This window comes from Zonotrichia leucophrys, chromosome 2 (genome assembly GCF_028769735.1).
Source record: "Zonotrichia leucophrys gambelii isolate GWCS_2022_RI chromosome 2, RI_Zleu_2.0, whole genome shotgun sequence".
NCBI classification, from domain to species: domain Eukaryota; kingdom Metazoa; phylum Chordata; class Aves; order Passeriformes; family Passerellidae; genus Zonotrichia; species Zonotrichia leucophrys.
In genome coordinates this window covers 130,454,178-130,480,124 of record NC_088171.1, presented here as the reverse complement: position 1 = coordinate 130,480,124, position 25,947 = coordinate 130,454,178, and the positions used below count along the sequence as shown (strand labels likewise).

At 40.2% G+C, this 25,947-nt stretch overlaps 1 protein-coding gene across 2 annotated transcripts in view; it reads right to left on the bottom strand.

The window, feature by feature from the left end:
• The window catches only part of STK3 (serine/threonine kinase 3), a 143,058-nt gene extending 118,710 nt beyond the window's left edge, over positions 1 to 24,348 (bottom strand). Inside the window, exons 1-4 of one of the 2 annotated variants that reach the window (XM_064706438.1) lie at positions 24,302 to 24,348; positions 8,250 to 8,330; positions 7,685 to 7,813; positions 5,653 to 5,767 (exon numbers count right to left, since the gene is read on the bottom strand). In XM_064706438.1, coding sequence (XP_064562508.1) covers positions 5,653 to 5,767; positions 7,685 to 7,701 — 132 coding nt within the window. In that variant the 5' untranslated portion in view covers positions 7,702 to 7,813; positions 8,250 to 8,330; positions 24,302 to 24,348. Of the gene's footprint in view, positions 1 to 5,652; positions 5,768 to 7,684; positions 7,814 to 8,249; positions 8,331 to 15,054; positions 15,264 to 24,301 lie in introns of those variants that run through there. The other variant, XM_064706437.1, reaches the window with a different exon arrangement.
• Between the last annotated feature and the right edge of the window lie 1,599 nt (positions 24,349 to 25,947).

Below are 25,947 nucleotides of genomic sequence, written 5' to 3'. Positions count from 1 at the left end.
TTTTTTAAACAGAAAGTGAATTATATGATGCTGAGCATTTTAGTATTCCATGGCTAGCTTCAAGACAGCCCACAAAATTATCCAGGAATCAAATTCTTCTTAGAACTGACTTATAGATGTTCATTGCACAAGTTAGTAAGAGCATTTCTTTTAATGGAAAGAGGAAGGTCAGATGAAGTTTGGGGAGAGATAACTCTGTCTTCAGAGCAATTGTTATAGTATTTTACAAATAAATACAGAACTTCAGAGGGTGTATAATTTAATAGCATATTAGGCCTCCCTGAGTGAGCATGATCTGCCAAGACTGTAGAAGAAGGGGAAGAGAGGACAGTTAATGTACCCCAAAGCACATTTACCAGAGGATGCTGCATAGCCAATCATTGTTCTGAAACTTCCCCATTTCTGAATGCTTTTGGTCAACTGTAGTTGCATGTAATACATACATAGTTATTTTGGAAATGGATGAACACCAGTGTAGCTCAAGTTTCTTTTTCTTTCATAAAAATTAGCCAACACATAACTTGTATCTTATTTCTGGCATACAAAGATTTTTCAGCTCAGGGAAAAAACAGTAATTTTCATGAGCAAACTTCCAAGCAGATAAACACAGTTTAATGCAACACTGAAAGAAAGATCTATCATTCTGAGAGTCAGACAGTACAATCCATTTTTAAGGAACTTACAATGCTACTCTAAAGAACTAAGGAAAAATAATTCCCAGCATTTATATAGCAGCCAATCATTCAGAGCCACAGTAAGGATTTTATCAGACAAGCACTGAATATTCTCAGTGTTGCATTGCAGAAGCTAGGATAAGCTAACCTGCTCTGTAAGGCTAAACACAGAACAAGGCAACCAGGACATTTGTGATCAAGTTCTTTCCTCCTTTTCCTCAACCTGTAAAGAAAAGTAGTTTAAGAATGTTGGCCTAAAGTCAGTCTCTGAAGAGTAACACAGCTGATTAGCCCATTGAGTCAATTCATCACCTGAAGGCCCACTGACAGAGCATGGTCAGCAGCACAGCCAGGATGGACTTGCCCATGGACACCAAGAGCAGATAAGCAAGTGAGCCAGTGCAGAAGGAATTTCAATCCTTGTATGGACTGTCTGGGTATTAATTAACCCACGTGGGTCCAGCTGAGGAGTGATACTGTGATAGATGCTACTTAAAACGTACAAGAGGTACTAGGCCCTAGACAGCTGCTTTACAGCTAATGAACTCTTGTACATGAACTTTAGTGAAGCAAAGGCCTACAAATTGGAAATATTTTAACTGTGAAATTACTGAGAAACATGACTGCTTAAAACTGCAAAACAACATCCTTATGAGCAAAATGCCTTTAGCCCAGATAACAAAAGATTTACCCTGGATGCCCATGGTAACATACAGAGAAAGAAAATCCAGCAGGACATTTAAATACAGCATCCAGAGATTTGGATACACTATTCACTTGAATTAGTGGAGCTTAAACACACAGAAAAAAGTAATTAGCTAAGAAAACATGGCAGAAGCTAATCATTAGGAGTACATGAGGCATTACATATATAACTGATAAAGTGGTATGTAAAGGAAATAATTTTAGATACAAAATGCACAATCTCTGGGCCCAACTGCACAGTACCTCCACAGCAATCCACTCCTACACTTGTTACTTACAACACTGACCCAAGTAAGACAGGTTTGTCTGATAAACCTACAACATAGCCACTACCTGCTATGTTTCAGTCAGCTGAATTTGGTCCCCAAAGAGTCAGGATTAGAGTGACTTAGTTAATCATGATCAGTGGATGAGCAAATGCACCCTCAATAATCATTAGAGAAACAAGGTTGGTGGTGAGTAAATATTCTCCCCTATGGTAAGGGCAGCCAGTGAGTGTTGCTTCACACTGTAATTATCTCATCTATTGCCACTGAAAGTCAGTCTCTGACATGCTCTTCCTTCCCCTTCCACAATGCTCATGCCTTGCATCAGATGAAGCCACGGTGCTGCCACAGTAAGTCCGGAGTTAACTCATGAGGGGTGGGGAGGACAGAAGAGAGGAAGTGTCCCCATCATATCATCAAGCTTATCGAAGATCACCCTGCAGCCACAGACAATCACTGCATCTGAGGCATGGAAAAGGCAGGAGGAACACACCAGTCAGGTTGGAGGACAGCAGCAGAACTGCCCTTCCTGGCAGCAACCCACAGTCTGAATGCATAAGATACATGTACCTCCCAAACCAGTTTCTGAGAAAAGCAGACAAAACTAGATCTGAGTTTGCTGCCCAGGACTGAGGAACACCACACCCTGGATGAGCTAACAAGCACCATGGATTTGCTGAAGTGCTGCTGATCTGCCTGGCACATTAGAAGACTCCAGCAGAATTGCAGGGGTCCATTTAACTTCAAATTAATGGCTCAGGCCTCTTGGACGAGACCCTGCTCTTGCTAAGCTGAAAACTTCTCCATATGAATGGGCTCCAAACAGTCACTAAAAATTACCCTAACTTTGGATTCTGTTTCCCCCAGTTTTGGTCCACTAGAACAGTGGAAAAAAAGCCCAGTGTTGTTCACTTTCAAGACAAACACAATTTCTGAATAACAGAAACCACTAAAACAGAAGATGATCAATAAATTCTTAGTTTTAGAGACAAGCAACAAAGGCAAACACATATTAACATTTCCCTTCCAAACAGGAGGAGAAATCCAGCTTCTCCTATGACCTGCCTTAATAATCATCCTAGAATAATTTAGGTTGGAAGAGATCTTTAAGATCAAGTCCAAATGATAATCCTAATGGCCATTGCACTAAAGGGTTCTTACTTCAACTTTCTCTATTTCTTTTCCTTAAATACGAGAAGCAAGAAATAAACTTTTCCTTGGCCCAGCCACAGTCTTCATTTGACAATTTAAGAAAGTTACAGAATACATAACTCTATGTGTCTGACTGTATTCAGTAAATATTCTGATAAAATAAGAAACAACTCTCTCCTTCTTTGCAAGTGATATATTTATGTTCTTATTACAAAACCATTTCTTATTTCCATTTAATGAATGAATAAATAAATAAATAAATAAAATGTAAAGTCATCAACAGAATGCTCAAGTACTTGAAGCAGCCTCATTCCAGTAACAGTCCCAAGCTTCCCATGACACAGGCAGTGATCAGGCCACTGTTCCACAAAGAGCAAGAGCATTCAAACATGTCCAAAGTCTCTGCCTAAACCTTCCAAAACTTGTAAGACAGAAGCATAGCAAGGGAGAAATTGAGGAATTGAGGAGTTTGCTTTGCCTTTTTTTTTTTTTTTTGATAGGCACTAGAACATTCCATATTCTACACCAGGATGAAAATTCTGTCCAGCCTGGTAACCTGCCTGAATGTGAGTATATGCCAAGTAAACTGTGACACTTGTGTGCTTCGACTTTCCAGAGATCTGAAGCACATGGATTTCCTGCTCCAGTCATTACCCATTTGAGTGCAGTGAAAATCAACTCTCAGCACCTACAGGGACTTCTGTAACTATACAGTAACCCTCATCATCATGTCAAAGGAAAAATTTTTGCTTTGCATCTACTGTGACAAGTGATCTGTTGTTTTCTAATAAACAGTAAGATAGTCATATTTTACTTTCTTGGCACTATGCATGGTTTATAAAACTTTTCACCTTATCTCTCCCTCCAGGTACCTCTTCTCATCACAGAAATATCCAAATGCATCTGGCTATCTGCTTCTAGAGAAATAATCTTAACTTTTAATCACCCTTGTTACCTTCTTTAACTTCTATAGTTCTGCTGTGTCCTTGGTACCACTGTAACCTCTGACAACCACTTTACTTATTCAACTATTTCTAAAAGTTAAGCTCAAGCACTCATGAACCTCAATATAAAGGCTTTGCCTTCCTCACCAAGCCAAATGTATTTCTTCACATTTAATTGTGCTTATTTTCTCAGTACCACAAAGCCTTGCAAGTCTTTGCCAGTTTCCACTGCTAGGAATACAACCTCTCTCACCAGTATTTCTACCCTCTTTCTACCCACAGACCCATATAGCAGGCCAAAACACACTCTTTGTTATATTTTAAACAATTCTCCACCTGTGACAGAACTTCTCATTTACTCCAGATTACAGCTGTATTTGCTTGAAGAGCCTCTGGTGTGGAAGTCTGTCCATAAACTTTCCAGCACATGCAACCAACTTTACATCAGCCAGCATTAATTGTGTCCTTACCAACTCCTTCCCAGAACCCTACTAGCCATGCACTCCATGACTTGCCTTTACAAAAGCTTTATCATTGGTATCCATGCATTTACTGACTATTCTGTGTCTTAAAACAGAATTCATGCTATTTAATCATATGGACGTTAGCAGCAGCAGAAGACAGAGTTTGTCTGATCATCAGTATGTATTTGCTCCAAGACTCCAATATCCCTTCCCCTCCAATCTTTAATTCATCTACTATGTCAGTATCCTACAACAGATCTAAGAAAAACTAGATAGCCCAATCTAAGTACACACACACATTCATATAGACACCTTTTTTAAAATAAAAATGCAAGCATTTTCTATCAATGCACAAACAAGTTTGCTCCTTTTTTATTTTCTTAAATTCTGTTTTAAATGGATTGTGGTTTGTTGTGGTTTTTTTTAATTCTGGAGCAGCTTGTGCCATTTCTTACTAGAGCTACTGATCCTTGGATAATATCCAACAGCAAGAACACCAGTTTTGAAGATTGCAGAACTCCTGCAATCTCACATTGGTTTTGTCTTTTCCCCATCACTTCAACACCACAGCAGCCTTGATACAAGGCACCTTTTCCAAAGGGGCTCCCTTTAGTCTCGACATCACCTCCACTTCCTAATAAACCTGATTCCATTCTCTTTTATGTCTTGTTTTCTAAACATTGCTTTTCTGTCCTTTACTTTCCCCCAGTAAGGTGCAAGGAACATCTCAAGGAGTGTTTACAAAATGGGAAGCCCAGCAGGCAGTGTCACCTCAGAGTACCTGCTGCTAAAAAGAATACCTCATGTTACAGCTTATTACTGAAAACAATGGACTCAAAGGAATTCAAGGCTCCTTGACACCTACAACAAAACACTTTTCAGAGAAGCTGTTTCTTCATGAGAACTAACAATACCTGCTTCCTACAGGCTTTCTCTATATTACTGCTGTTGTAAGTGCATGAAGACACTTCCATACAACCCTCATTTTGGTTCCCTCTCACATTCCTTAGTTGGCATCTCTTCCCCTCTCATTCCTTGAGTAATGCCAGTTATTTCTCATGCTGCCTAACTACTGAGTGAGAGCAAGACAGTTTTACACCTGTTTCCAAACTATGCAGCTACTAAGTGGCTGCTGGCAGACTGGAAGGTGGAAGGGGTAGGGGAAAGAAGCCACAGTTTTGCCTTCTACAAAGCAGTAATTTTTAGGAAATTCCCAAGATCTTTTTATTTCAAAATGCATTTGCTTCTGCTGGTGACCAGCCCAGAGAGGCATGCACAATGACAGTCAAACTGCATGAGCTTGTTTCCTGGGAAGCAAGGCACAGATAGGCCCCTTGGCATCAGCCAAGATCTTGTCTTGCAACTCCAGCTTTTATTCTGGCTTCCAAACTTAACTCACAATTGAGTTCATGAACTGCTAAATATATTTTGTAAAAAAACAACTCACCGTTTTATTACGCAGTCTAATTATGTCTGAAACAGAGCCAGCTCCACAGTATTCCATAACAATCCATAGATCTGTGTTCTTAAAGTAGCTGCCATAGTACTTGACAACATAAGGACTAAATGGAAAAAAATCAGATAGATAGATGAATTCTTAGTAGAAGGAAAAAAAATCAGCACATCTGTTGTTAAAAACTACTGTCTGACATAGCTAAAGTGCAATCAAATACATTTTAAATCTGTAATTAGCTTAACCAATACCTTTTTAGAGTAAATTATGATTACTTAATAAAATAATAGAGGCACTACTATGTATATAAGTTTACCACAATCTTCAAATACAGACCGAGTTTTCCCAAACATCAGTCATCTGATGAAAAGCTTTGTTTTTCCCTCCTCTAAGGCCTCTCTTGAATGCTTCTCTTTTTAGAAAGACTGCCTTGTTTTCTTCTCTCCAGAGCAAAATCACATGGAAACTCAACCATGTTTTCCCAGTTTTGCAAGAATGAATTTATTTCAAGGACAGAACTAGACTTTCTTATTAAAGAGAATCGAGTGCTGGTTTGAAGGCTGCTGGATTTGCAAATGCTTTTCATGCTCAGCACCTCATGAGAAGTGATAGCATTGTCACAAACAGAAGGTATTGCTTTGCTGCTCATCAGTTTGCCACTTGACATAATGCTTCCTTGGAGTCACTTGCACAAGAAAGGCAGAAACAGATGTGGTAAACATAAAAAGAATCATCCTTCAGAAGTTATTAGATGGTGTATTTAGGGAAATACAAGACTGAAGGTTTGGGGTGGGGTTTTTGGCAGGAACTGAAACAAAGAAGGCTCCAGTTCCATTGTCATCTATCACCCACAAAGGAAGTGAGATACTGAGATATCAGACAGTGGCTTCTCATCAGAACACCTACATTATGGGGTAGAATCAAACACCATTTTGTTTTGGAGCAAGGAACTGTATTTTAGGATCAGCATTTCTGGCAGCAACATTCTTCATAGAGACAACTGGTACAAGAAGAGAGGAGCTATGGTTGTCTCCTGTAACATGGTATCTTTACAAAAAGACAGGTCAACACCATCAAAAAACTGTTTCATTTAAGAGCAACTGTTAGCACTAAATGAATTCACCTTTTCAGAAGGAGAGGTGGGTCAGTCTCCTCCTAACTAGTCCAAATTTTCACCATTTACAAACATGACACATTGACCTTGCTCCTTATAAATTCATGAAGTGAGGAATTCTAAAGAAAACCCACTGATTTTTGTGACCATCTCTTACCAGATGTACACTATGCCAGGATTCCCAGCAACAATTGGGTATTATTATCAATCAGGACAAGATGATCTTTTCAAAACATCAAGTGCTGTGCAATCTCAAAACACTGTTCATATTTGCCTAAAGACTAACACTAATAAGTTTCATTTTGAAGTTGCAGACCAAAACTCCATAGACAACAGAAATAGCAAAGTAATTTCTGCATCCTTGCATTAAGGCTTCCTCTTTTACAAAACCTGCAATCATAAAATCTGTGAACAAGTGTAAGGTAACAATCCACCAGCACTTTCACAAGACTGCTCACATTTTGAAAGGAATGTTCTCACAGGAAAATGGCAGCCAAGAAAATATTCTTCTGGAAGTTAACTGCTAGCCATTCATCTTCTGCTAGAAACATCTTTATCAATCTTCTGAAACAGGCAGACTCAGAATTTCACAAAGCCCAAGACATTTAAAGAAAACAGAAACCTTTGGCCTTAAGAGTGCAAGTAAAGTGAAGCAAGCACAGAGAATTGTAAGCAGAGACCAGTATTTCTTCTTTCAACAGTTTTTGTTATGTACACTATTTGTACTTCCTTCAAACCAAGGTAAGGAGAGAAGGAGATTCACAAAGTGGTTCCTTTAATTAAAAAAAGTCTATGTTGGACAATTTACTTTCCATGAAAACGTTGGCAGCTGCTTATATTTCAGCTATTTTCACAAGTAGAAATACATTTTCACATAGACTCATAGAAAGGGAACAGAAGTGTCATACCTACCTGTCACATTGTTGCATTATAGAGATTTCTTTAATTATTTCTTGAAGATCTGACTCCACAGGGACCTGTTTAATTGCTACAACTTGTCCAGATTCTTTGTGTATTGCTTTAAACACGCTACCATAAGACCTAAAAATGAGACAATTTTTTTAAAAAACAAGGCAAACTGCTCCTGATTTCCATTATGCACAAAAAGTCACAGGAGCCATATGTTCATGCAGAAGTCTGAGCATTTTTCAGGCTGCAAAAAGATCAGTTCTACCAAGACCCCAGGAAAGACAGAAGAATGCTTTGTCAAGACAGCAGAAATTTTTGTCAAGATTTAAGAGTTTCTAATTCCATTACAGGTGCAAGTACATTTGCTGTGTTAACAAACAACAGACATCAAAAATGCATCAATATATAAGGGAAAGTGTAGAAAACTACCAATGCATGCATTTGCTTTAGCAGTAAAACTTGTCTACAGAGGCATTTACAGTCACTCTCTCTGTAACTCAATATTCCAACATATGCTTTATGGATGGTTTCCCTCTGATCCTATGCCCCTGTAAATCGCTGTACTTACCCTTCACCAAGCTTCTCCAGAACATCAAAGACTTCTTCAGGCTGCTTAGTTAAACTATCTTCACTTAGCTTTTTCAGTTTGCTAAAAGAAAGACAAAAGTTATTTATTTTTTGGGGGGAGAAAGAACTCAAGCAAATGTTCACACAAGCAAGCAGACAGAATAAATTATTACAAAGAAAAATATATTCCAATGAAAATAAAATACTTAATGTGTAACAGCAATCAAATTTTAATTCATCTTATATGATAGTTGGTTAAGTTATGACAATTTTTGTCATTATCACTTTCCCATTAATGTTTGCTCAATTCAACACAGCATGGGACCAATTCACTCTTCAAACTACTTCCTTTGCTGAAATAGAAACAGACAAAGAATGCAGGAAAGTTTACCTTCCCTCAAATAACAGCATGCAAACACATGCCCCTTACTGCTTAGGGGATGCCACACTGTTCTCTATTTATAAACCAATCCTTCACCCATATGAAGCACTCAGTTTCTAAACTGCACCCCTCATCAGCCAGTGAATGATGTCATTAAAAGCAGAATTCTGAAGTCAAGATGATTCTGGGAGCGTATGGGAGCACTTCCCAGGGAGCAGCAGAAGACTGAAATTGCAAAAGCTGAGTACTGTAAGAGCTTCTCTTGCATCTCTGTAAACGCACATAGGGGCAGGATGAAACCAAATCTCTGATTCCATAACAGCACCAGATTTGCCCTCAGTTCTCTCTCAAACAGCCTCAAGTCACTCAGAAACACCCTGTGATTTCTTCCAGCACTTTGAACTCCCTTTTACCACCATTTGTTGTCCTTTAGAAGCAGCCCTAGCCTTTCCCTGGTCTCTAGCATTCCCAGCTCTCCAGGCCCCCAGACTCCTGGCAAATCTCAAAACACAACTCAGCTGCAAGCTTGCACTAGAGCCAGCACTGAACACAGCACAGGAAAATACAACCACACACACATTGCACCAGGGATGGGGGCTGCAACATGTAAATCCTTCACCCTAAAGTTCTAGGGAATTTTGCTGCAAGACTGAAGTTACAAGTTGACTCTACATGACAGCCTTCTTCTAATAAAGTAGAAGATGAGCTGGAGAAAAGCTGGTGCTGTAGTGTTAAATAAAGTCAATGTATTCCATATGCAGGAGGAGGAAAAGGGGAATAAAAAAAAGGAAACTTTGAAGAACAGCAGATCATTGAGAACTTAGGGAAACTAAGTTATCCCATAACACTTTCTAGAAACAAATATGAAACAGAGGAAGGAAGAAGGGCATGGACAGAAAAGATTGACAAGTCTTAATAGTGAAAGAACAGTGATCTGAAAAAAATAAACCCTTCATATTAGGAGATGCAATTCTGTGATACACAAAATCAATAAAAATTTGAGTGACTGACCAATGAGGAAACTCATGAGCCACAATAGATTTGCAATTGCCAACCATCGAAGTAAAAGCAAAGAATTTAAAGTAATTGTAAAAGCACACAAGTCATATGGATTGGTGTTAAACAAGGGTGCAGACATTTATACATCAAAGAACAATTTCACAGAGGTAGCAATTACATGAACACAAAAAGCATCCATAACCAGTAAGAAAAGGTGCACTAACTACAATAAAGACCATGCAGTTTGCTACAGCAAACAGTAAAGAAGCTGGAAAGCCTGTCTGCTTAGGGAAAATAAAAATCTTCACAGCAAGGGAAAGTCACAACTCATCAACTTAGAGAAAAACAGCAAAAAATCTCAAATGAAACTACTAAATAATGTCTGCAAAACTGTCCTACAAGAACAAAACTGTTTTCTTTTTCACTCTCTCTGCTGGTTAGACATTAGAAAGTGGAAAGACAGAACTTATACTTTGCAGAGAAGCACATATTTCATTACTGAAAAAGCTGATGTTGAGAAAAATCAAAGAGGAAAATATATTTTGCTAGTAGGTATTCAAGTAATAAATCATTCATTTTGCTTCTTTAATCCAAATTTCTTTCCTCTCTGAACAGATTATATGCACCCTTAAAAACTGCATTCAAGAATAACTTGCTGCCATCATTCCCTTCTTGCCACCAAAAAACCCCATGCACAGTATGTTTATAATATAAGCAGAGCCCTGAAAAATAAAAAGCATAACCTTTAGCTGAGTCTCTCAAAGAGCTGTGTAACAAAAGATGTACTGAACAGAAAAGCAGAGGGCCTGAACTTTTTAGCAAGAAAAGAGAAAGTATACAGCACCCCTGACTGGAGATGCCCACAAGGAGAACACTTCCACCTGCTCACTAACACCTGCTAAAATGAGAAAGAAGAAAAAAACAAAAAAATGCATGTACCAAAAGGGTTCCAACAGCACCATTAATGGCAAAGCATTGTGAGTGTCTGAGAAGAGTTAGTGAAACAATCACTAACAGCCATAAACTGATCAAAACCAACATCATTGTTAAATAACCTTATCTGGAGTACCTGAGACACAACCAGGAGATGAAAAAAAATAAGCATTCTGTAGTTTTAAAATTATTTTCATATTATCCAACCCTGACACACACGTTACAAGATCAAATCACACTTAACACTAAGGCAGCTTAATACAAAGCCTATTTCCAGTGAGAAAGGAACGTGGCCTCAGGAATGTCCTCACCAAACACCCTGCCCACAGCGCCCCCACTCCTCCACCAGCACCGGAACAGCTCCGATGCTGGGTCCGGTGCTCGAGCGGCAGCACCGACACCCCGGGGCTTTGAACCACAATAAATCCCAATGACTCAGACATTCGAACGATTCCTGCTACTGGAGCTTTCAGTAGAACATTCAGCTCCTGAGCTGCAGAACACCACGGGACACACCCTGAAGGGCTGCAGTGAAGACAGCATTTATGAAAAGTCCCGGAGAAAGGAGGAAGAAGGGGGTGACTGGTGTGACTGGCTGCAAAGTATCTTGTTGGTTAAATGCAAGCAACAGTCCTGGGACAGACAAACACATCAAAGCCTTCAGCATCAGCTCTTACTGGCAGGGGGAAGGGGGCAAGGTGAAGAGGCAGCAGGAGGGAAAAATGGAGAGACAAAGGGAACAAGAACAATAGGAGAGGACAGAATGTGTCTCATTCCTCTCTCCCTCATTGAGTCTCTATTTTCATAACACAAGCATTTAAAACAGAACAAATAAATCAGTAAATGCAGGCACTGCTTTACTCTGACCAAAGGATGCAAGTACCATATGTGTGTGTGAGGTATAGATCTCTATACATGAGAAAATCCAAAGGGGATGCAGAGAAGTTGAGTATAAAACCTGGACAGAAAGGTGTTCTGGGTTAGTTTTTTTCTCTAGAATCTAAAGGTTGAGGTGGTGGTTATGAGCTATTTTAGAGGTCTTCCAGAAGGGAAGCTGTTCCTTAAATCAGAAGGAGTAACTAAACTACACTTCTGGGAAAGACCTGTGAAAATTATTTTCTTCTTCCAAGAAGGTTTGACTTTCCACATAACATCTAGTCTATTAACAAGGAAAATACATCCTAGCAGATAATTATACTTTTATAAATCCAGTTATATGAGAAAACATTAATTCCTAGTCCGACCAGAATCTTATTTGCCATCAGCAAAATTCTAGAAAAGGAAAACCTAACAGGCACTCAATCCCAGCATAAAGAAAAATCTGAACTGCAACATGAAAGAGCAAGATTATTTCCTCCCCAAAAATGAAAGAAAAAGTATGACTATAGTACTCTACAGTCATTATATATAGATTTCACAAAATAAATTGGTGATATGCTACAGAGGTAGGGATAAAAAAAATCCCTGAAAGTTCAAAAATAAAAATAAAGCTGGAATAAAGAATAGAAAGCCATCAATTACTGTCATGAGTTACAAAAAACTGGACAGCCACTCCAAGAAACATGAATAAATGTGGTGTATTGTGCAGAAGAACTAGCACATTGAAACATTTAAAAAGAATGGCTGGGATCAATTATACTGATATATTAAAAGGGAAGGCAGCAGGAGAAATCACTGCAGCCATCTGAAGTAGAGGTGGCAGTGGAAGCCTTGAGACATTGCTCTGCTTCACAGCACTCACACAGGGAGAAGCAGATGAAGACAGTCAGCACCACTGTGCTGTGCACTTACATCTGGCCTTCTGCCAATACAGCCCAAATATTTCTGTCCCGTCATTTTCAGGAGCAACTCGACAACTGCCAACATGTCCGACACAAACATTACAAAACAATCTTTTCACAAACAGTTCATATTCTAAGATCAAATTCTTCCTCTTCCCACAAAACCTGAAATGTTGTGGTTTTCAGTGAACATTAAACTCAAGTTTTTTAAGAAAGGACTGGAAAACCTTCATTAACACTTCCCATGCTTGTTAAGCAGCCTTTCACTTGGCAGCAGCATGCAGGAGATGGGCATGATTAAAAACCAAGTACTTGAGAAAATTCTGTCTATAACCACTTTGTTTTTCCCTTGTATGTAACCTGTATCCTCACATGTGAGCTTGCCAATGATATTGAAAAACCAAACAATGACAACAAAGGAAAATTACAACACTAACAGGCAAATGTTGTAACTATTTCAAGAGCAAATCTCCTTTCTAGTGAGACAAAAAACTATAAAGCACATCTAAAGTACAGTTAAAGATTCAAGATGCAAGAAAACACTGTGTCAACTACTGCACAAATCGTTCAGCATAAAATCAGAACATCTACTCTAAATTATTTCTAAAGTAAAAAGTATTCTGAAAAGGACTCTTCCTTAAAAGTATTGTGTTACTGTTGCAGTGCAGTGTTAGTCAAGGGAAAAAACGGAATTATTTTGACAGCACCTCCATTGAAAAGTCACAAAGGCCCAGAATGTCACTTGGGCATTATCATTGCTGCTTTCTGGGCTGTATTACAGATTTATGCAACACACAGTTGCATTGTGTGCTTCTCTGCAAGGAAGTGGAGATAAAAGTGCCCTGTACCTGTAGAACAACACTGGGATTCTAGGACATCCCTGCAGCTTTTTAGTGTCCACATGAAATTCTTGCTACCTGTAAAGAGATGCACCACAGATATGATGCCAAGAGATCCCTCTCAGTAACTGCTGCTGTGAACAGGCACCAAAGTCGAGCATTCTGGTGCTCACATCTGTTTTGCCAAGTAAACATGGTCCATTTCACACCCCTACTACATCCAAGGACAGCACCAGAAACTCAGCCCACAAAAAATCATCTGCATTTCCTCTGGACTTGCAAAGAAAAAGGGGGTGGCCCAGAATAGTTGGGAATACCAGCAATTGGGAAACTGTACAAAACTGTCAATAAAGGAGATATTATGCACAGAAAAATTTGCTTCAGATCTTAAGAAATAATCTGAGTTAATATCTTACAAAAAACTGAGTACAGATTTTCCCTTCCACTAAAGAAACAAATCCAAGTTCTCATCACAATTTCCAGAAATAAGCTTCAAAACCCATGTGGAATATAAAAACCTGCCAGAGTTTAGACATTCCCAAATCTAGTTCTTTCTGACCTAATCCAAAGATTTAAACATCTCTCAGTTTTAGTTATGCCAGCCACTCACCTCCAGCTAGGCAATAAAGTTACAGCAAATACCACATCCACCCCAAAACATCTGGCAGGTTATGCTAACTTCACAGTTTGATTCTCTGTCCTAGGATACCACCAGTTCCCAAGGTTTCCATTGCTGCTGGTGACATTGATTACTCCCCAGACATTTCCATTTCTTTTCCTAAATTTTTGCCCTCTCCTACTTCCTTTTTTTGAGCCATGCAGCACTGTCAGCCTGAAAGTACAGTGTAGGCCTGTCCCTTCTCACCCCACTGCCTGCTAAAACCACCCTAGACAGTAACTACAAACCAATTCATTTTTTAAGTTTTCCACAGCAGGTACTGTCACATAATGTGCTATTGGAGAAGTCATCAGATGTTTAAGACCACATTCTTCTCAAGTCCTATCATCCTATAGGAAGCTGCTTTTAAAGAATTTTTTCTAAATGGGGAATGTACAGGTCTTAAAGATGAATGCAAAAACTGATATCCTTTATCACAAATTTATATTGTGTAGTCCCTAGATTTTTTCATTAACAGGAAGTAAAAGTAAAATCAGAGCTCAAAGACAGTAAATACATATGTCAACCAAATAATTTCATTCTGTACACTACACAACTACAGTCTGTGTATTGTACAACTATATCTCGTTCCAATACAAATATATGATTGAACTTAAATTTAACACAAAGCAAAACTGTTTTACGCACTAAGAAGTCAGATGATAAATTTTTTTTAAAAACGGGCACAGTAATTAATATAACCTGATAGCCTATATATATTTGAGAAAATACATCTACTGTGGGAATATTCCTGGGTTTTGCCTCTTCCCACTCCCTGATTTGCAATTGCAACTATGCAACGCCCACCCCCTCAAGCATCCATCCCTCCAGCAGCAGAGCACAAGGACGCTTCCCAGCGTGAAAAGAGAACGACTCGTGTGTGCTCCTGCCACAGAGCTGAACCATCGAGTGAGAGACCCTCAGGGCAGAGGACTCTGCTCGGCGACCAAGTTTCCCTCACTTCATGTTAAAATTGTTGTGAACTCAAGCGGCCCCCAAGGGTTCGCCTCCGCCGGGGCATTTACTGGCGGGTGTATTTCGGGGCATCCACCTTACAGAAGACTCTTCCCCACATGACAGAGCCCTCCGGCCGCTAAGCAAGGCCCAGCACCGTCCCTGTCCCACCGCCCCTTCACACACCCCGGCACCGAGGCCTCACCCTGGCCGTGCCACCGCTCCCGGGCGGGGAAGGGGCCGCCGCGAAGGGTCCTTACCTCTTGGGCGCTGTCTGCTCCATGCCGTCGCCGCCGCGGCCCGCCGGGGCCGGTGACCGAGCTCCCGGGCCCCGCCGAACCCGCACAGCTCCGGAGCGACCGCACCGCCCCTCAGCGCGGGGCCCACGCTCCCCACGGCCGCGCTCCGGCTGCCGCCACTACCGCTACCTCCGGCCGCGGCGTGGGCCCGCCCCTCCGCGCCGCTGATTGGCCACAGCCATGGTACGGCCGGCGCTGATAATGTGGTGTGGATGCCGCTCAGAGCGGCGGCTGCAAGAAAGCCCCGCCCACCGCGAGACAAGCGGGCGCTGCCGCGCCGGCGGCAGGGGAAGATCATGGAGGCCGCGGTGCTGCTGAGCTCCCGGCGTGCCCCGCGTGGCCACGGCCCGCGGGGCACGCCGGGAGGTGTAGTCCGCCCGCGGAACCCGCCCCGCCCGCGGGGCGTCCTTGCGAGCCGGGCCGTGCGAACCGGCACCCCCGCGGCGCCGTTCCGCCCCCGCGCCTCGTCCCCCGGCTGTGGGCGCTGCGCCGCCGGGCGAGGGTAGCCCGTGGCAGCACCGCCGCCTAAGGGCGGCTCTTCCCCCGCGGCCACCCCGTGGCCTCGGGGCAGCGCTGCCGGGCGGGCGAGCCTTTCACCCGCGTGTGCGCGCCCGGCGAGGCAGCGGCGCCCGGCCCCTCCTCAGAAGGCCAAGGGCATGTGGGCAGCCGGCTGCAGAGCAGGGCTGAGGGAAAGCCTGGGGTCAGTCACGGCAGGACGGCCGAGCTGCGCCCCGCAGGCCCTCGGGACACGGGAAAGCTGCTGAGGGGAAAAGTGCCGGCTCTTGGGTGCGTGGTGCCAAAGCACACAAGTTACCCTGCGAAGCTGGGGAAGCTGTCACGTAATTATTCAAGCAGCAGGCCACAGGCTCCAGAGCACCGTGTGACAGCTGCAATTTCATCACCTTACAACTTCGACTTTCTGCTGTTTATGTGCTTGAATCTGATGGATCCAAGTAGATCCAGCCAAGTCAATACAAGAGCAGCTAAAATGCTCAAGCCAATTTCTATATCCTTTTGTGACAGTAGGTTTATTTGCCTAACTAATGGAAGTTCACGGTAGTAAAACACCTAGGCAAGTTCCATATAAACACTGAGATGCCCACATTCCACTTCAAACTGATTTTAGATGTGCAAGTATTACACTACCACTTCATAGAAAAACCTGCACTCCATACGTAATTTTGCCTCTTTGATGTGCATTAGCAAGGGAATTCAGAATGACTGAAGTCCTACTGTTGTGCAAGTTCTCTACTTTGTCTGAGTCAATCCAACCCAGTTGACTCACTGCAGTCGGGCCAAATGCACAATGGCAATATTGAATGAACCCACAAAACAAATCACACACCACCATATGACCTTTTAGGTTTCTTTGTTTTTCTGAGTCATGGAAAAACTGCAATGGAACATCTTCCTTTGCACAACAGATTAATGCAGAGCTCTTCCAAGCATCATCCCACAAGCCACAGTGGCTCACCAGCAGTGCTGCCAGATGTGTCCATAGCATAAACAGCAGCTTGTAGGATACGCCAAAAAAAAAAAAAACACCCAGGAAAAGGAGCCAGCAGATGCCTGAGATGGAGTATGGTATGAGTGCCTCAGAAAGTGGTGAGAAGGAATCCCACAAGATGTCTCATTTTCCAGTTCAAGGACAGCTGAGGTCAGGCAGATAGCAAATGCCACATGGCCGGTGTCCAGCTTTGTTCTGCAGGGTATTTGACTATAGCCACTGACCAATTATTATTTACAGTTCACCAATTTCACCTAATGAAGGGAAGTCTGACATCCCTATTTGGCTTTAATACTCCTGGAATGCAGAGGTTGTCTCCACATCCTTTAACACAAATATTTAAGGCAGTATTTTGTGCAGGTTATTTCAGAGGAGGCAGGTTTTGCTCCCACATCTCAAGCCAAAGGTGCCACAGACTACATATTAAAGCAAAGAAAAGTATTCTTAGAAATAAAATACAGGTACTATATTATGTTTGTAACAGCAATACAAAGAAACAGAGCCAAGAAGTTCTCCCTCTCTCCCTTCACACATATATTTCATTTTCTGGAAGAACTTAGGTTAAACAGTCTAATCTGCCACTTACACCTTTCCCTTAAACAACAGTTGACAAGAACAAAAGAAAATTTTTCCAAGCAAAAATAGCACATTTAGAAATTTTCTTGTTTCATTTGAAACTATTTAATACCACAATCCCCACTTCAAAAAATACCCTGACTCCTCAGTAACTGAGGAAGATGGAGCAGGACTGTCCTCCATCTATGCCACTGAAGAAAGAAAAGGGTGTAAAAAACTCAAGATGTCTGAAAGAGGAGAAGTTAGGTAGCCTGGCTTTATTATATAATGGGGCAGACAGTGCCAAAAAAAGTATGGACTAATTCCATGCCTCTCTCACAGAAATTTAAGTTGTATCTTGTGCAATTGCCAGAAAGCTTTCTAAGTACATTTAAACTGAAAATAAAAATCAGTGGGATAATACATATACCACAGTATTTTTTCAAGACCACTTTATTCATCTTTTATAATTTTTAGTAGTATTTTTCGCCAATGACATTGGAATAAATAACACTCTGTCACCTTTCCCCTGTGACATGAATTTGAGAACCATGCTGTGAAATACAACACTGATTTGGTATTCATTACAATACTGCACCTAGCCACTGGCAAAGAAGGAACTTTGAAAGGGAAAACAGATTCCCTCTGTTCTCCTACCTCATTCAGAGTTCCCACTTAAGAGAAGTCTAGATGTTCTGGAGGCATGAATATACTATGAGATTGCTGGTGTCTAGACAAGATGGAGATGAGGAAGTTGCAGACACTCTACATGAGTATTCCCATGATTTCTTCCAACAACAGGTCTAACACTAGAAGGCAGCTGAGTAAGAAAAGGCTTAATGTAGCCCAATCCTAAAAATGTAGGAGGAAACTAACTGAATTACTCTTTTTCTTCTGAAGTATTTTATCCATTTTACAAATTTATCTGCCTGAATTAGGACTCCCTTCTCTGCAGAACTGGCATCAACATCAAATACAATTCCTTAGACCAAAGAATGGATGAAGACCATACTTAGTTTTTGAGTACTATAATTATTTTATATTATAATACAGTTTTGTAAACAGATAAAATAATATATATTATAATTACTTATACTGAAATGAAATCAGGAATCATGATGGCATGGACAACTATTAGGTGCTTATAAACACACACAGAGGAAGTTCTCAAGCCCCTAAAAATGTGAACAAAAAAAGTCCCAAGATATCAGTCCTGTCTCAGTTGTATGTAGTTTGTAATAAAACTAAGAAGAATAAAAGTTACTTGAGAAGCTCATGTCTGCGTTTCTAACAGATATTACTAATGTTGGGATTTAAATTACAAATATATACTTCAAAGTCATTCATAAACATCATGCAAATATATTACCTATGTTATAGCAGGGACCTTATCTCATTCCTTTGATAGCAAATAAAAGCACATTTACTTCAGAAGGTATTCGATCAGGCTCATTTAAACAAAGCTCATTGTAATGAATGCATGATGCTACTGTAAAGCAGCAGAACTGATAAATAGTGTGTGTTTTCCAAGAGATACTTGTCATGAACACTCCCCAAAGAAAATGCCCCTAGTCCTCCATCATGTCTGTGGTGCTTTTCACAAGCCAGCTCTTTTTCCCATGTGCTTTCTACCCTTTCACCATTGTAGCTCCCATTTCTTTCACACAGACATGGTCCTCTGTGCTCTCTCCCTTGATGTGGAATTATCATCCCACAGTAGTTCCAGTCACCTGCTTGGCACACCAAAACCAACAAAATCCACCGTACAGACCCCCAAGCACACTCCCAGCTCAATCTCCCTTAAACCCTCCCCATCCCTGGTGTCTCACCATGCCTGGGCCCACTCTGGCATTTCCCCAGGGAGTTCCAAGGGGGCTCTGTCTCCATTACACCTGCAGATTAGCTCACAGGAAAAGGTGTTTGGCTCACAGGAGAAGGCTGCAGGCCAGTCCACATTGTGGTCCCAAACCTATGTAAGGATAGATTTTCCCTCTTTTTTCCTTTGCCCTGTGGTTAACTGCCCCACAAGCAGGGCATTGTTTCTCCTTTACCCTTGAGTTTTGTAAAAATAGGAATTTACTGTAATTACTCCAACTTTTCATGAAACATGTTTAATACTAGTAAGGTAAGTCCCAAATGATTGTGAGGGGGAGAAAGGCAGAGGATGGCAGGCAAACACAAAGATGGAATGAATGCAGGAGCCTGCTTTCTGTGGAATCCAATTCATAAATTCAGTAGATAAATAGTCAACAACACATTTGCATCTCTCTCCCTGTGACTGCCTGATAGTGATCTGGTATGCCAAAAGTTAAGGAAAAGGCCTTGAATGAAATACCAGCTTGTTTATACAAAAGATAAGGAAAACTGACTTCTGCCTGTATTTTCTTCCTACCTATCATGTCTAATGTGAAGCAACCTTGAAGACTTATCTAAGAATTTGTTATATACTTTTCTAACCTTGTCAGTCATAAAATATTTATACATAAAATATAAAAGAGCATCATATTTTCAAGTCTGGAATAAAATTTATACTTTTCTAAAGTGAATTTTATGTAAGAACAAGGCGGGGGGGGGGGGTCTCCTTTCCTGAACTATTCACAATTTAATGGTTAATTAATGTCACGAAAAGGAAAATTAATTTTTGCTGGTCCAACAAAAGAAAGAGGCAGAAAATAAAAAGTCAGGCAATATAAGTAAAGCAATATAGAGTCTGCTGTCTGTATCCAGTCTGTTAAAGTCAGCATGATTCACAAAATTCCTACTTAACATTAAAAAGAGCCATAAAAAACCCATTTTTTATGGCTGCAATTCCTCTCCTACCTAGTATACATTATTTTGATATCCAAAATATTATTACTGGACCTAAAGCCATTTGTTGATTAGGGTAGGCTTTTACTGTTGACTAATCATTTAGCTCACAGTCTTGGTAACAGGCTATATATAGACTTACCATTTGCTATTTTTCCTATAATAGCACACTATGGTAAAAATAAACCATGGATACAGAGTTGCTATTTACAGTTGACCACAGAAGATATTCTGGTCTGTACTACAGCTGCATTGATTGTGCTCATGGGATCTACAGATTGGCATTAATGTCCAAAAAAAAATCATTTTGGTTTGTGAAGCAATTACTGTTGTTGTGGTAATACTGAGGCTTACTCTGGATTCTCTTCTGCACAAAAATATTCCTTCTCTTTCTGAGAGCAGCCATCTGCTCTCCAGTGTGCAAAGAAGTGTGCTCACACCCTGGAGAATAAATAAATAACGTTTAACTAGCAAGCCTTGATGCCTGCAGTTGGGGTGGAAACTAGTATCAATAACAAAAGAAAGATTGAATCATCATTACTTGATGAAGCAAGTACTTGATGAAACCAGCTTCAGCTGGGTGAGTACACACAGCCTTATGCACAAGGCTTCCACCACCATGGTGGCTGGATTTTCTCCTATCTTCCTTTAGCTCCTGAGCGAAGAATTTTAATAATACAAGGCAGAAATATTTAGGGAAGATAAGGATTTAATTTTTTTTTTACAGTTTTTAGGGATAAAGATTTCAAGAGGCTAACAAAACCCATTCTTTCAGATTCAAAGGAGGGAAGTTTCCTTGCCCTTGAGGGCCTTTCACCTAAGTGCTGGAAGAGAAGTATCAATATGTGTGATGCCAAACGACAGAATAAAAAATAAGGAGAACTCAATAACCTGCAAGCACATTGTGAATACTGAGCACTGCAAAAACAATATCATGAAGCACTTACAGTTTATTCAGTTACAGGGTTTGGGGGTTTTTAGTAAAACCCTTCCTATTTATTTCTGAAGTGCATCTCCAGCTTGCTTCATAAATATTAAAAAGCAAATGTTTTTATGAGGAATAATCACTCATCTAAATGCTTTACAATCCAGAAACCACATTTCAGTTTCTTACTTTTTTCCAACTTTCCCGACCAAAGCATGCCAGAAGATCATAATTCAAGTCCAAATAAGTTACTTGTATAACATGTACAGTCACACTTTAAAAAAATCCAAAACCTAAATACAATTCCAGTCTTAAAACTTCACAAAAAAAAAAAAGTTCAGGGACATAATAGCCATTTCATGACTGACTATGAAGTAATGTGTCTGATTACAAGATAAGGACCCATGGAAAAATCGAAAATCTAAACAAGAAAAATATTAAGATTTGCACTTAAAAGCAGTGGGAAGCCTTCCCCACAGCAGCCTGTGTGCTAAACAAAAAACAAATCAGCAAATAAAGAATTTTCACGAACTGGCTTTGTATGATGCACTCCTTTGAGTCTCCTGTAAGGAGGTTTGGATTGGCTCTATGGGGGAGAGTTTTATGGCATCCTCACCACTCCCCAGGATGAGTCCTTAAACTGCTGTCATGACTGAGCAGGGGAACTTTCTGCTGAAAACAAGACTTCAAAGTGACTAAAGTGTACATAGGTAATGCTATAAAACCACAGCAAAACATAGAGCAGTTAACCCCATTAAATTTGAGAACTAAGCTTTTTCCACTATTCCTTTCTTAAAAATAATTTTCTTAGTGGATGATTAATGGATTTCTTTAATACCACAAGAGAATTTATCAACAGCCATCAAAACAGTGCATTTTTACCCAGCCTGGAGTTAGCAAAAAGAAAAAAAGTTTTGGTGGCATGATTTTCTTTCAGAGTTGAGGAAAATAGAGCAATTCCATATGCTAGGAGCTTTCCAAATAGAAACAGTTAATTTACCACATAAGGAATATCACATGCATACCACTTCCACCTAACATGAATCACTTCTTCCAGTTGAGAAAACTAAGGTCTTTTATCTTCCTCAGGGTGGAGTCCATCTCCTCCCATAGATCCCTACAGAATAAAACTGCTAATGGTTTGAAGATTTAAAGGCATTGCTTCTTTTACTTTCTTGTGTCCATATATCACGGTTCAATGTCTTCTAAACAAGAGAGAGCTTAATGTTTTTGTGTAACCTTGAACAGGCCGGTACAAAACTTTTATTGCTTCATCCTTGAGCTCTTCTGTAGTTCCATAATCTAATTTGTTCTACTGGTGGTATTCAGCTGCTCTTACTAGACTAACAATATGCAGTATAAAGGCCTTAAAGCTAATTTTAAAATGGATGGACTAATTTGAATACTAGGGTAAACAAGGAAAAGCTGAAACAGAATATAAAAGCCAAACTACATGTTTTAATATATGCTGTGTCTCTCCTTCAATAAGGTTAATAGATAGCAAATCACTGCTCTATGCAGCTCAAACTAGGCAGAACATCTCTAGGACCTCATCTAAAATCTGTTGACATCAACAGAATCTTTCTTTCAAATATACTACTTTGAGGATCAGTCCTTAAAGGAGGGTCCTGTCTAATTTTCTCATGGGATTGTGAATATAAAGGCAGATTTTTATTTGACTAGTGTTTCCATGCTTGCTCCCAGGAGGATGGGGGAAAACCCAAGATTGGAGACAGATCATATTAGACACTACCATTTCTTTGAAATAATCTCTTAATAATGTGTAATTTTTTCATTAGATGAGAAATTATGCAGTCAGAGAAGATAAAGAGTGTAGAAGTGGTCCCTTTATTGTGGAATGGATAGTAAGCACCTGAAATTTTAGACAGTGGGAAAATCTGCTGTTCCTAGTTACAGGGACATTTATGCAATGTTGTATATAATATGCATTGCCTGCTAATGCATTACAATATCTAAGTATAATTTGCATTGCAATGGTATAGCAATTTTACGTGAGAAAACGTGTAGGAATATTAAAACCACATAACTGTGTTAGTATACCCACAAATATATACAGCACTAATTTTGCATAAAGTAACAGAAGCAACACATTATAAACACTTGACTCAAATGTTATTGGCATTTTTCTTGACCTTTCAAAATGATCTTTCAAAAACAAGTACATCATTTTGATGGGTGTGGGATACTCAAAAGCTCTAAATGAAATGCCTTAAAAGCAGTCTTCAAAACTGTGTTCTAAATTATACTGCATTAGGCTACACAAGACCAGTTTTTGGCACCTGTTCTTGAAATGAAGGGGAAGAAAGCACATTGAAACAATATTATGCATTATTTTTCAGGAATTCAGCAATTTCTTGGACAGATTAAATTTACTACAGCTTTAAAATAACAGAGTCAGTGTGCATTTTGAATGGTTGCAGGACTGGGTAACAGCTAGCACAGGAACCTCAGGGGATTTTATTGTAGCTAACCCATCCTTCTGTTCTGTTCCTACATTTACAGGCAAAAGGAAAAGGTTGTACTTAATACAATATTTATAGCTATAACTAATAGTCAGCTCTCTTCTGGTTTTACTGTACTAGCATGTATAAGAAATACACAGAACTATATCTATATTACTGCTACTACTTTGCAAAATGTTGTATATTTTGCAAAGCTGGCTCTCTAATAGAAGGCAGTTAAAGCCCTCTGCACTGAAATCTGCCAAAGCTGATACTGCAATCACAAACATGTGTTGTTACACTTCTTGTGGCTCATCTCCACATGGTGCAGCTGTTGTGTTGGCTAAAGAAAATGCAGGCCCAAGGGAAACAAATTTAATTCAGCTGGGGTGACTTCCACTAAAAGAAGTGCTTTAAGGAGAACAGGTGTCTTACAGTAAGAAGGATTGTTTGAGAGGTTTTCCCCAAAGTTGCTTTGCTTCTAGGAAAGCTATTCTAAAGTGGTATGCCTGTGATAATAATCTTTTGCAGTCTAATTTTTAAATAATGCCCTTCAGAAATGCAATGGATTCCAGAAATTCTATTTTTGTTTGCCTGGCTCAATCCTAGGACAGGAAAGCTACTACAGAACCTTATGCTGCTCGTTAGGAGCTGGAGGAAGCCTCATTGCTGTTATTCAGTTTCCTCAGCCTCAAGAAGGTTTGCTTAATCAACAAATGATTGTACCAGGCAGACCTGCAGCCCATGTAAGTCACTAGCTGACACCCCTAGAGCTGTGCCTGCTTAAACCTGTGTAACTATTGTTTTAATTTTTTACTAAATTCTCTTAAATGTAGCTCCTTCCTAAATATGTTCCCATTTAGTCAAAATAAGTAAGCTAGGATACAGCATGTTCTCTAAGAAACCAGTATGAAGTATATGACTTCTTTTATTTTCCAGAAAGACATTTACCTTGCACACTATGATACCTCCTCTAGCTCCATCACGCTTTTTCAATTCTCTGCTTTCTGTGTCCTCTGGTTCAGCAGAATAGAAACAGACTGAAGTCCAGCAGCCTTCACACTATGGGAAGCAGCACATCCCACAGCACTGAGGCACTGGGGTCCCTGGGAGCTGGGAAAGCCTTTTCCCAGCAGGCTCTCAGGATGTCTGTCTGTCACTGCTGACTGAAGCAGCCTTCAGGCAGATACTGCAGCAGACAGCAGCTCTTTCTCTTCCTCTTGTCAGCTCTCTTTCCAAAATAAGTTACTGCAGAAGGCAGTCTCTTGTTGTGTAGGTGTCTTCACACTGCACTTTCCTCCTTTGGGCCTGTTTTTTCTATCTCCTGTAAGTTCAGAATTCCTTCTCTTTGAGGCAACAGAAGTCCAAATGGGGGATAATTTTTCCACACACATCCCATTCCTACAGTGTTGGTTCTCCTATAAGATGTATGGGAGTTGCTTTCAGCTCTTCTTTCTCACATCTTAACTAAATAAATGTTATGACAAAATTCTGTCTTTATTTTTGAAAAGTTAAGCTTCTTAGCTCCTTCTTTGATATTTATTGCCAGATATCGTGTCTTCAGAGTATCATATGCAGACTTTGGGCTGTTTTTTGGACTTTTTCTTGAATTTCTGGATTGAGGACCCAGTACTCCTCCTTTTGAATAATATTCAGAACTCAGCAAGGTCAGTAGCAAAATTCATGAGAACTTTGATTTCTATGTCTGCACATAAAGACCTGCAACAAATCTTGCATTTTTGCCAACCTCCCTTTACAAAAGGGAAAGAAATTTGTTCTGCCCTTGCTACTTTTCCTAGTGGGACTTGTGACAAAAGCCCAAAGTCACACTGGTGGAAGGAACTGCCATGGCCATGCCTGAATTCAGAAGTCAGTAGATGGATCACACCCTGCCAGTGAGGGGAAAAAAGTATTCCAATTAACTAAATAAGGAGAAACAACAATGTAGTGAAATCTGCAGTTGCAGTGAAACCTGTAAGGAGACACTCACTCTTAACTATGTGTATGTACAACCAGTATCCCAAACACTGGGGGAAAAAAATTAAACTATTACTTGTAGAGTGAGATGAATTGAACAAAGTGTCTGAGTGTCACTGAGAGAAGCTGCTTAAAGTAATATCTGAATTTAAGATTAGCCTTTTACTTTTTATGGCGTTGGACTGTGTGTTTATCAGGGAAGTTTTATGTTTGAGGTTCAGGGAGAAGGTGATGGCCATGTCCTCTGAATGCTTTCAGATGACTGATTTTCAGAATGTTGCTGGCATTCTTCCAGCTGGAAGCCTGGCCATTAGATAAGCTTAACATTATGGTGGCCATTTGCAAAACAGATGAGAGCAGGAATAGCAAGAGGAAATGAGAAACCCAAGAAACCTACTGAAACTCCCTGAAAATAGTCTTAGCATTGGAAGGAAAAGTCTTAGATCCTTCCACTGAAAGAAAAACTATTAAGCATAAATTTTCAGCTGGTAAAAGTATAACCATACCCCAAGGGAGACAAAAACCCTGGCTGAAGCAACACTACCACAAGTGCGGCTTAAAGAAATCTAGGAAACCTTGCACTAGCTTCCTGTGTGAGAGTCTAGACAAGAGGTTTTAGA